This window comes from Urocitellus parryii, chromosome 1, assembly GCF_045843805.1.
Source record: "Urocitellus parryii isolate mUroPar1 chromosome 1, mUroPar1.hap1, whole genome shotgun sequence".
NCBI classification, from domain to species: domain Eukaryota; kingdom Metazoa; phylum Chordata; class Mammalia; order Rodentia; family Sciuridae; genus Urocitellus; species Urocitellus parryii.
Genome location: NC_135531.1, coordinates 258,142,556 through 258,155,615, shown reverse-complemented (window position 1 = coordinate 258,155,615; position 13,060 = coordinate 258,142,556). Strand labels below are relative to the sequence as shown.

The 13,060-nt window shown below is 35.0% G+C and overlaps 1 protein-coding gene across 5 annotated transcripts in view; it reads right to left on the bottom strand.

Moving 5' to 3' along the window:
- Window positions 1-13,060, bottom strand: part of Unc80 (unc-80 subunit of NALCN channel complex) — a 184,564-nt gene that overhangs the window by 96,079 nt on the left and 75,425 nt on the right. For 4 of the 5 annotated variants that reach the window (XM_026403350.2, XM_077799345.1, XM_026403349.2 and 1 more), the window contains exons 24-26: window positions 10,998-11,133; window positions 7,960-8,093; window positions 253-418 (exon numbers count right to left, since the gene is read on the bottom strand). In XM_026403350.2, coding sequence (XP_026259135.1) covers window positions 253-418; window positions 7,960-8,093; window positions 10,998-11,133 — 436 coding nt within the window. Of the gene's footprint in view, window positions 1-252; window positions 419-7,959; window positions 8,094-10,961; window positions 11,134-13,060 lie in introns of all 5 variants that reach the window. The other variant, XM_077799344.1, reaches the window with a different exon arrangement.

Here is a 13,060-nt window from a genome sequence, read left to right as displayed (position 1 = left end):
CTTATTGGTAAATAAAATAATGGTTCATCTTAAATCTGACGGCATCTTAGATTCAATGGAGAACTGCCAAGCTGGAGCTAGAATTCAGATCCCTCTGAATACAAGTCCGACTTCTGACTAGTATAGTTTCTACCTGGTTGAGTCTACAAACTCAGTGCTGTACAGAGCCAACAATTTGAACAAACAGATATAGTTTTAGACATTAGACCATGAGAAACCATGAACCTTGCAATAATCCTTGCTTTTCCATACCTTTCTTCTCTTCCAACCCTGTGTCTGATTTGAGGGTGTGGCTGCTGCTATGGAGAGAATCTTTTGAATCTTCATTTTCATCCAGGACCCCTGCGAAGCTGATCTTCCTTTCATATCTGTGCCGGTCCAACTCAGGATCCAGACGAAGTCTGCAGCTCTCCAAGTCCTGAAATGTCAGTGAGGAGCACGTGCGTGCTGGTATCTCCCAGCGCTGCATTGGTCTTGTGGCAAGCCTCCCTCGAATCCCACACAACTGCATTCAAACAACCAAATTCTTTTGTCTATTGCTAATTTTAGATTATGGCCATGAAAAACTATGTTCGAATTGGAAAATAAATAACATCTTCCTTAACTTGTAGTTTTCCTCTTCTTTCGTGTTTATGTTCCCAAAACAGACTTTGTCCCAAATCTAGAACTTACTTCCTTACCCTCTAATTCTTTGTCCATAGTTGTAGCTGCATCATTGGCGTTTATCTATTTATAAATCACTCACTGAGTATGAATGTGTTAGATACTGCATGATAGATGAGAAATGGTTCTTTCCCTAAAGGAACTCAGAATTCTGAAAAAAGGAGGGGTAGGAAAGAGCAGAAGTACTTTGAATTAGACAAAGGGAAGGGATGGGGGATGGGAATAGGAAAGACAGTGAAATAAATTGGACAGAATTTTCCTATGTTTATATATGAATACATGATGCATATAATTCCACATCATGTACAACCACAAGAATGGGAAGTCATACTCCATGTGTGTATGTCAAAATACATTCTACTTTCATGAATAACTAAAGTTGAACAAATAAAAATTTTTTAAAAATGTGAAGACATCAATGAAAAATTTCGAGACTGAGAGATAGAGCAGGGTCTTAGAAGTCAGACTTGGAGACTGTGGTTGGCAGAACAATGGCCCTCAAAGATGTCCACATCCTAATCCCTGGGATCTGAAAATGCGTTTCCTTACATGGCAACAGGGACTTTATTTATAGGTGTAATTAAGGTTAACATCTTAATATGGAAGATTATCCTGCATAAGCTAAATGTGCTCAATTTAATTTCAAGAATATTTAAAGGTAGAGGACCTTTCCAGGTTGTGGTCAAGGAAAAGTATCAGATGTTGTTTGTGGCTTTGAAGATGGAGGAAGGGGACACAAGTTAAGGAATGCAGGTGGCCTCTTTAAGAGGGGAAAAAAGGTAAGGAAGGAGATTCTTCCTTAGTGCCCCAAATAGGAAGGCAAACTTACCAGTACCTTAAAGTTAGCCTAGCAAACTGACCTGCAGAACTAAGAAAATATGTTTGTACTGTTGTGAACAACTACATTTGTAGCAGTTTGTTATATCAAAACCAAAAAAAAAAAAATGACTATGGAGGTGATGTTCAAGTTAAATTTTGTGGATTATGTACCGTTGCTTGTACTGGTGCGAGAAAGTCAATTTAGGTTTAAGAAACATCTCATGTGAGTGCCAGAAACTCAAAGCAGAATCATGCACTGGGGAATTTCTTACTCCCTTCTAGGAGGAACAAAGTAGAAGAGGAGCTCCAACTTTAGCAAAGCCAATGAACAGAATGATCCCATAACCTAAAGTAAGCAAGCCCTGGAGACTATAATCATTTAGTCGCATTTGGCCTACAAGATCCCAAATTAAAAATTTGACCTGTTTCGTGTTTAATTATTCATCTATAATAAGGAAGAATTGAAAAATAGAAAATATAAAAATGCTGGCTTTATTTTGTTCAGCATTTTTCAAAAATTATACCATAACTATTCTTCAGGATGAAGTAGATACGAGAAAAAATATTTTTAAAAATCCAGTTTGCACAAGGTTAAAATCTTATGCTTTGATTGCCAACAAGATGAGATTTTAATCCCTACATGTTGTTCTAATGTTGTTTCTTCCTTTCCTTTTGTTTAAACAACAAGTTGCACTTTGGTACTTAGAAAATTAGAGCATGACTAGGAAAATAAAGGAGCCAAATGGAATCTATTATAACATTTTAAAAAATGTTCTAGGTGTAGAATTGCTTCCCAGAAATTAATCCCTTTTAGGAAAAATAGCCTAATCTACTTTCCACTTTGGTAATAATTCTATAGAAATTAGGGAAATTACTAAAGAATTTTTTTTTTTTTACAGAAACTCTTTACTGGCTCTGACTTATTAAGACCTCATCCATGCATTTTATGGGAATTTTTTGTTTGAATTCCAAGTTTCTTTGTCATTGGTTATTGATTTTTATTAACTCAATTGGGAAAAATTTTATTAGACCATCATCTTTATGAACAACATTCTCTGTTTTTCAAATATTCCTATGTTGTTCTCATTTGGATGACAACATTGAGAGAAAAATTTGTTCTCTTACATTATAAATATGCTGTGTTATTAATCTTGTAACAATGCTTCTTTTTCTATTTTTTGATGTATATTTTTGATGGTTTATAAACACAGTCAATAAAAATGCTAACAGAAGTTGTTTTTTGGGGGGGTGGGGGAGAAGCACACTAATTAAGTTATCTCTAGGGATCTACCTGAGAATAAAATTATTATTCATTATTATTTTACTATTCTGATATAAATTTTCTTTTCTTTTACTAGCCATTGCCTACCCATCCAGTGCCTTTTTGGATTTTTCCAACTTCTAGGAAATAATTACGGTTTAAAAAACTAATATTTTGTTCTAGTTATTATATTAAAAATTCTTTTGCTTTTTATTCTACTTCTTAGAACTTTTTCAAACAAATATTCACATGCAAATCTGATTCACACATTGGAAATCACCTTATGCATTCTATGAGAACGATTTTTTTTTTCTTGGTAGAAAGTTTGTGTTTTTGATTCTTTCCTATCCCAAAGCCTCAAATTTCAGAATAATTTTAGCTTCTCATATGATTATTATACTACCTTATATTATTCTCTACATCAAGGTAATGATTTTTAGTGCACTAAGAATGTTACTGTACTAGCAGTGTTTTGTTTAAAATTTAGCCTATTTCATTTTGGCTATAAATATGCTTAGTCTTTAAAATTACTATTCAGGACAGTTTCTTTAAAAAACTATTTAGCCTGTAAAAAAGAAGGAAATCCTGTCATATGCAACAACATGGATGAACCTTGAGGACAATATGCTGAGTAAAATAAGCCAGTTACACAAAAACAAATACTTTATGTGGCTGGGGTTGTGGCTCAGCGGTAGAGTGCTAGCCTGGCATGTTCAAGACTCTGGTTAGATCCTCAGCACCACATAAAAATAAATAAAATAAAGATATTTTGTCCAACTACAACTAAAAATTTTTTTTAAAAAAATTACTATATAATTGCATTTATATGAAGTATCTAAAATAAGCAAATTTGGGGCTGGGGATGTGGCTCAAGCGGTAGTGTGCTCGCCTGGCATGAGTGGGGCACTGGGTTCGATGCTCAGCACCATATAAAAATAAAATAAAGATGCTGTGTCCACTGAAAACTAAAAAATAAATATTAAAAAATTCTCTCTCTCTCTTTCTCTTTCTCTCAAAAAATAAAAATAAAATAAAATAAGCAAATTCATAGAATCAAAAAGTAGAATGGTGGTTGCTAGGAGCAGCAGGAAAGGGAAAACAGGGAGTGACTAATGATGAGTATAAAAATTCAGAGAGATAAATATGGAGCTGGGCATGGTGGTACACACCTGTAATCCCAGTGACTCAGGAGGTTGAAGCAGGGAGATCACAAGTTTGAGGCCAGCCTCAGCAATTAACAAGGTCTCAAACAATTTAGCAAGAGCTTGATTCAAAAAAAAAAAAGTGCTAGGCATGTAGCTCAGTGGCAAAGCACCCCTGGGTTCAATTCCCAATACGAGAGAGAGAGAGAGAGAGAGAGAGAGAGAGAGAGAGAGAGAGCATTAAGAGATTTGCAGTACAACATTGTACTTACAATGCTTTTCATGCTAGGTGTTCTTGGCAAAAGTTTTTAAAAGGAAATGATTTTAAGAATTTTCATGTTGGTAAAACAGTTTTATGATACTCATTGATTTTTCTACAGTTAGAATGTGGCTTGAGTTTTCTTTGTTATCAAATATAATTAGATAGCTTAAATATGGGGGAAAAATCTTTCTCCTTTTATTTTTCAAAGAAGACATCCCAGCACAATACACAAACCTGAACAATGAGAATGTTGATGTAATGACTAAAAGACTTCTGAGATCTAGTTAAAGGTGACAAAGAAGTAAAAATTTTCCTCTGGTGACCAAATGATTACAGATCCTGTCTTAGCTTCCTTTCTTGGCATATTCTACAGATCTGCCGATTGGTTATATACTAATTTTTTTAAAGATTTGATTGACTGATTAAAAGACTGAAATTTGTCATGATGATAAGGGGCATTAAATGATAGATTTAAAGAGTTAAAGGGAGAACAAAGTAACTGAGGCAAACTAGATTCTTACATATATTTTTATCACAATGGATCAAAATGGTGACCAATAAAAATCTGAAAACTTAAAATCAAATGTACTCCATGTTTTTGTAAAGAGTTTAGTATAATTAGGGGTTGAATAACACTACACAGGCCTACAGATCAGATATTTTGTTACACTTGACTGTAATTTAAATTAAGTACATATGTTGAGGGGCCTTGATTTGACTTCATAGAGACTCAATTTCATAGTGAAAAATTAGAAAGTTAAAGATCCAGGTTAAGATGAAGTTACATTAGGGCAGTAGGAGAAATTTCCTTTTCCAATATTCAATTATGTATATTTTCACAGTTTAAGTGTGGGCCTGTTTCTGTTGAAAAAAATACATTTTACTCACAAATATTTCCAACTTGAAAACACCCATTTTATGTTTAAGCATATAAGGAAATAGACTTTTTAGAACATTGAAAAACCAAAAGGCAGAGATACAGCTCCATGATACTGGAACACTGATTCTTTTGCTCCAGAGTAGGGTGCTACCTAATTCATGCTGTGTTGGTTTAAAAAGCAGAAGTGGTGGCCAATTGTAAAATTTGCTTAAATAGAAATGCACAGGTTGCTAGTATGACCATTTTTCTGGGACAATAGAATGTGCTTTGTGTAAAGGTTTTGGGGGGGAGACTGTGTCTGTCTCCTCACTCTGGCTGGATGCTGCCTGTGATGCAAGAACCACTGGACACTTGGTGTCCACTGTGGAACTAGAGGCCAGGTTGCCCTGAGACCACTCACTCTGTGAAAACTCCTGGAGCTTTTGCATACTATATATATCCACAGTAAAACAATATTACTCTGTAATACATGGTACATGAGTGTGTGTGTGTGTAATGTTTTCTATCCATGATCCATTAGAAATGGAACATGACAGGATATAAAAGTCAACATTCATAAATCAAATGCATTCCTATACATTGGTGATGTATACACTGAAAGAGAAATTAGGAAAACTACCCCATTCACAATAGCCTAACAAAAGAATAAAGTATTTGGGAATCAATCTAACAAAGAGGTGAAAGACCTCTACAATGAAAACTACAGAACATTTAAGAAAGAAATTAAAGAAGACTTTAGAAGATGGAAAGATCTCCCATGTTCTTGGATAGGCAGAATTAATATTGTCAAAATATCCATACTACCAAAAGCATTATAAAGATTTAATGCAATTCCTATGAAAATCTCAATGACATTCTTCATAGAAATAGAAAAAGCAATCATGAAATTCATTTGCAAAAGTAAGAGACACAGAATAGCCAAAGCATTCCTTAGCAAGAAAAATGAAGCAGGAGGCATCACAATACCAGACCTTAATGATACTACAGAGCCATAGTAACAAAAATGGCATGGTATTGGCAACAAAACAGATTCGAGGACCAATGGTACATAATAAAAGGCACAGAGACAAATCCACATAAATACAGTTATTTCATACCAAACAAAGGCATCAAAAACTATACACTGGAGAAAAGATAGCCTCTTCAACAAATGGTGCTGAGAAAACTGGAAATCTTTATGTAGCAAAATAAAATTATACCCCTATCTCTCACCCTGCAGAAAAAATAAACTCAAAGTGGATCAAGGACTTAGGCACTAGAACAGAGATCCTGCACCTAACAGAAGAAAAAGTGGGCCCAAATCTTCACCATGTTGGCTTAGGAATTGACTTTCTTAACAAGACTCCTAAAGTGCAAGAAGTAAAATCATGAATCAATAAATGGGATGGAATCAAACTAAAAACCTTCTTCACAGCAAAGAAAACAATAATGTGAATATAGGAAAAATCTTCACCATACATACCTGAAATACAGCATTAATCTTCTGGATATATAAAGAACTCAAAAAAGTTAACATCCCCCCCAAAAAAATCCCAAATAATCCAATCAATAAATGGGCTAAGGAACTGAACAGACACTTCACAGAAGAAAAAATACAATCGATCAACAAATATACGAAAAAATGTTCAACATCAGCAATTAGAGAAGTGCAAATCAAAACTACTCTAATATTCATCTCACTCCAGTCAGAATGGCAATTACAAAGAATACAAGCAACAATAAATGTTGTCGAGGATGTGGGGAAAAAGGTACACTCATACATTGCAGGTGATACTGCAAATTGGTGCAACCACTCTGGAAAGCAGTATGAAGATTCCTCAGAAAACTTAGGATGGAACCACCATTTGACCCAGTTATCCCACTCCTCAATTTATACCCAAAGGACTTTAAATTAGCATACTATAGAGATGCAACCACATCAATGTTTATAGCAGCTCAATTCACAATAGCTAACCTATGGAATCAACCTAGGTGCCCTTCAAGAGATGAATGGATAAAGAAAATGTGGTATATATACACAATGGGAATATTACTCAGCCTTAAAGAAGAATGAAATGATGGCATTTTCCAGTAAACTGGAAAATATCATGCCAAGTGAAGTGAGCCAATCCAAAAGAACCAAAAGCCAAATGTTTTCTCTGATATGTGGATGCTAATTCACAATGCAGCGGGGAGGCTAGGGAAGAATAGAGGTACTTTGGATTAGACAGAGGGGCATGAAAGGAGGGGAGGGTGTATGGAGGTAGGAATGATAGTAGAATGAATCAGACACTATCACCCTGTGTGCATAATGATTATACAACTGGTAGAACTCTTCACTATGTACAACCAGAAGAATGAAAAGCTATACTTCTTTTATGTATGATGTGTTCAAATGCATTCTACTGTCATGTATAACTAATTAGAACAAATAAAAAAAATAACAATTTTCCAGAGTCAGGAAAAATAAAAAAGAAATGCTACATTTAATAACAATATATGGGGATGTTTAGACACTAAATACTGAAGTCTTTCAACCCATAATTTAAATGAAAATACTCATTAAAAGCACATTTCTATATAAACTTATAAATAGATGGTAGCAAAAATTTTTTTAAAAAAGAATCTTCCAGTGATTTCTGGAAAGTGTTGGCCATGACACTCCTCACAGTTAGCAAAGTAAGGGAACCTAAATGCTCTTAGATATTTCCAGCATAAATGATGGTGATCAACCATGGTGCTGTCTCTGCTGATCTCTAAGTCAACTTTGGTGTTATTATTTTAATAGAGAAGAGAACATTTATTTTTATATATGAAATTCCATGGCCGAATTTTTAAATTATGTGATGCATCTGGCCATTGGGAGTTTAAAGAAATTGTGAATACCAGAAAACTACCCATCCATCTGGCCTTTCCAGGTAGCCTGATGATTAATATACATGCTTTAACTTACCCCCAGTGGCTCAGTACGAGGTCTGGGCAGGCAAGAAAAGGTCTCTCTCAGGAAGGTGGTAATCTCCAGGAGAAGTTGACAAGCTGCCATCTTCAAGGCAAAGGGGCAGCCACATTTAGAGGGGTTCACAGTACCTAAGGAATGAAGGAGGTCTTTGATTAGAAGAGAAACCAATAACATATACAGACAGGCACGGTTTGATGGACCTAGGTACATGCATGCAAAATCAAATTTCATGAGACTGTTACCTATACAAGTTCAATCTACCAATTGCACATAATGTATGCATTGCATACACCTCTCTTCTTCACTTTGCAATTCTTTAAGGACTACTTCAGTATTAAAATATCAGACCATACTCTTATTTCTATTTAGATCAGATATCAGATTTTTTACTAAAATAGCACACAAGCAGAACTAAATTATTCATCTTAAAACCTTGTAGAGTGGGGCTGGGGTTGTGGCTCAGTGGTGGAGCACTTGCCTAGCACAAGTGAGGCACTGGGTTCATCCTCAGTACCACATTAAAAAAAAAAAAGAAAGACACTATTGTGGTTAAATAAAAAAAATTTAAAAATACCTTTTAGAGTAATAAAATATGACCCCAGTAAACTCGAAAATGTTTTAATAAAAAGAGAAATACAAAGTACTCAAACATTCAATCAGATGTAGACTATGTAAATGGCAATGAACTAGACTAAGAACTACAACAATCCTGTCAGCTCATTTTATAAAAGGATGTTAGTCTTAATGTTCTGGGGTAGTGAAGTTGTTTCCGCTCTACTCCAGTTATGTTTGTGCAACACAGACAAGAGAAAACACACTTACCAGGTCACCTATATCACATCATTATTACAAGGTAGTCTATTTTAGTAGACTACAGCTACTTTAGAAGTATGCCAAAGTTCTTTTTTTGCTCTAAAGAACAGTGGATTTTAAGTTAGTAAGACATTGTATCCACCATATGCCGACTAATGGATTTTATCCACCATATGCCAAATAATGGCCATGGTGACACCATGGACACTATAAAAATTCTCTTCTCAGATATGTGTCACCACAAATCACACAGAAATGTACTAATTAGTGTTCAGCATAAAGCCAAAAACCATGTAGTGTTCTGCCTCTTATGAAAGAAAAAAAAGTTATCTATTTTGAGTGAATCAAGAAATCAGGAAATCTCAATATCATTACATGGCAATATACTAAAAATATCTCTAAAATGTATCCTGAATGTTAAGCTTTCTTAATTAGATAGCATATAGACTTCATGATTTCTGTTGACATAGATAGAAATCATGGTCTTCTGATGATATCTGGGATATTGCTTCTTGCTGAAAACCATTATTTGCTCTCCAGAGTTAATATGCAACTGGAAACTTTGCTTCTCATTAAGAATGGAAGAGACGAGCTCCTGTAGAACTTTCAAACTGAAATTTGCCTGCACTGTATTTAGCTTTTAAGTGCAAGATAAGCTAATCTCAAGATGACTTTAAACTAAATCACACATATCATTTTTATATTCAGTGGAGTATGGTTTTAAAAATGCCTAGATGTGCAAGACTGTTTAAAAAATAATTGAACACTTTCTGGATCTGTCCTATTCAGACTCTTCCTATCAGTTGGGTAAACAGTAAACCTAGTCTTAATCCATGATCTTTCATGATTGACATCTGAAATACTCTGTGGCAGTGATCAAGGATTGACTTCTACATGGCCTCAACAAAAAGCTGACATATGAGACAGAACATATTAGTAAATGATACTTTTGTGGTCTAATGGAAATATGAGTTCACTTTGGCATAAAAGGGTGCATCCATTTAGTGTTGCTTTAGCTCTCTCAGGGCTCTTGGGATCCCCAGGGCAGTTTGGGGGTGCCATTTGGATGGTTGGGTGTTATGTAAGGTCTTCTCTAGGTTTTGTGATTGCTGGATAGTCCTCAAGTCTTCCTGTGGGTTAAATTCAATTCCATGAATCATTCTAAGATAGACTCAATTATATCCGGGGTCAACTTTCATCATTAAGCTGAAATGCTAGTGTGAAAATTTGGTATTTTGTCAACAGCTAAGTCTAGAAGATTTGCTAATTTGATAAGGTCTTAGAAGAGCAAATTAGAGGGAATTTTTAAAAAATCAGTAGTATGAAAGTGGAAAGGAATATCATACGAATTCTCTTTGATTATTGCTGTCCAAAGTTATACTTCTTTCACATCTTATGTCTACAGAAAGGCCATGGATTTGACATGAATTAACTAACAGCAGTTCTTAAAATATAACTAGGGAGCTTGAATTTCAAACCAGAAGGGAAGGTTAAAAGGACAGTGTGTCACAATCATCTTCATATAAAGACCCTAATTTTATAACCATAATTGGAATTTCATCTCCGTCAAAGGCAGTGTCGCACATACACACAAGCTAGTATGGTATGGAGCACACACATGAGCAAAATGTTGTTGGAGACTATGAACTGGAATTTCTTTGTCTCTACTCTTCGATGATGAATATAATAAACAAATACAGTACTGCAGAAATTCATAGCTTAAGCAAATTATTTTAGTATTTCAATTTCATGTCAAATACCATAATACAGTCTGATTAAGTATCTGAATATTTTAGTGATTTGGAAAGCATGTCCTGTTCAGCTCTATTTTATCACTTTCTTATTTCCAAAAGCAATAACAACACAAAAAAATGACAAAAATCTCATCTGGAACAGCAATTGTTTATAACTAGATTTTCTGAGAGAGGTTGAATACCAAGCTATGTTTAATAGCAGGAGTCAGAGACTACACAGTAATGGGTTTTGCACATTGCCTACAGCTCTTTGCCCTTGTCTGTCTTCTCTTTCTGGTTTAGGCCTTCTCTCTGTGTGGCTTAATGCACATGCTTACGTCCATGCATAGGAGACAGGCGGAAAGGCGCAGTGCGGGGGACATGGGAAGGTGGCAAGAGGATGAGAGAAGAAAGAGAAATATTAAGAGCTCCTAAAGCAGAGGTTCTTACAAGCAGGGGTTCTTGAAGTAAAGGGAGTCTCCTTACTGTCATCTAAAAAGTCTTCCTCCTCATCCTCCTTTCTCAGTCTCCTCTTGGTCTCCTCATCATAAATGAGGCCTAGCAGGTTGGCTGGGCTCTCACTCTCCCCATGACACAGCTCATTCAACCGGACGCCAATTGCCTGCCATGGGAAGAAAAGAATAAAACAGCACAAAGTATGTTAGACTCCAACATCGTCTCTCATGTTACAGAGGACATAATCAACCAATGAATGGGGATGATTTCCAGTATAAGCGTCTTTTGTAGGATGTAGTGTGCACCACTATATCTGCCAATAAAGAAACCAAGGTAGAAGGCATTGACCTTATCTCTAGGATCATTTAGTATGAAGTCTTGTAGAAACTGGAATGACATTTTTGTGTACTAATAAAGAAACTGTTTTTTTTTTCTCTGACAGCATATCCATTTCCTCAAAGGTCATTTATTTTACAGATCTATTATTAGGGAATATACAGCTATTTTTACTGTGGTATAAAATGAGAAGGCACTGTTCCTCAGAGTGCTTCTGATTATGCTAGTTTATGAGAATATCAGTGTCATACTCATGAGTTTAGAAGTTGGCAAGAATTCTGGTACTGCAGTTTTATTTGTATCTGCCGTTATGTATGTGCTTATTGGCTTTTATAGACTGTGTTCCCCCTTCCACAATACTCCATAAATTAGTAAAAAGTACTAGCTTCTCTTTTCGTAGAGTACCTAATGACTATATTAGAAACATGACTTTTAATAACTGCACACATTGGACGGGGGTTGTGGCTCAGTGGCAGAGCGTATGCCTCAGCACCATATAAAAATAAATAAAACAAAATAAAGATATTGTGTCCATGCATAACTAAAACAAATATTTGAAAAAATAACTGCACACATTGACAATATCAGCTTTTATGTTATATTAATAAAATCAATATCCTTGCTAACTGTTCTTCCAAATCACCATGCACTATTATATGATTTATCAAGAAGAGACAAAAACATTACCTCTATCTATTTCCTTCTACATCCCAACTCTATAGAATATGCAACAGTAAAAGAACCTGGGCTTAGGGAGGAGAGTCAGGGAAAAGGCTAAGCTGAGTACTGAACTTTAGGTTTGACCGTTTGGTTCTCTGTGTATTAGCAAGAACATATTTCACCTAATTTTTTCTTTCCTCCAATATCATATATTTTAAAAATAATTAGAAAATTTACTAAATACTGGGTATTCAAAGTATTAGACTCAACATTAGAAACTAACATTCAAACACTACTGGATATGCAAAGTATATCCAGAACTCTTTAAATAAAAACACAAATTTTTTGAATGTCTTAGAAAACTTGAAACAAATAGGTCTCCTTAAACTCTAAAATTACTTGACAAGCTACAAACCAAGAAGCATAAACCACATTAACAAGAAAGTAGTATGAAAAGATATCATGGGATCCTGGGATTTTAGCTAACCTGGGAAGTTTTAAGTAAACAAAACAAATATAAAAACAAAACCAACTAGTACTTCCATCTCAAAAGACCTTGTTCTGAGGATGAGACAGGCAATTATGAGGCTGCATCATAAGACTCAAAGGGGGAATTTATTGTATCAATACTTCTGGGATATTGTAACTAAATAATTAAGTTAATCCACAGTTTATAAAGCAGAAAACATTATGAAAAATAAATTTGGGCTAAATTTCAAATCAATTAGAGCTCTACACCTTATTTTTTCTTTCTTTCCTTTCTTCCTTCATGCATCAAGTATTTATAGAGTGAGGTAATTTGTAAGGTATAAAATAGAACACTAAATTTGGTTAGCTGTTATAATATAGTAGTATCTTTGTTTAATGTGCCCTAGTAGATTATACTTCCACATACAGCAGGGTTGCTGTTGGGAAAATAGGAAGGTTAGAGAGGTCAAGAGACTTGCAGACAGTTGCTCAGCAGACTGTGAAATGGGATTCAAACACAAGAGTGTCTATGTCTATATAATATTTTTTCCTCCATGACTTACAGTCTACTGAGGAGGTAATAAAATACTGAAATAATGCACTAGGAGCCTGAAAACACTTAATTAGTT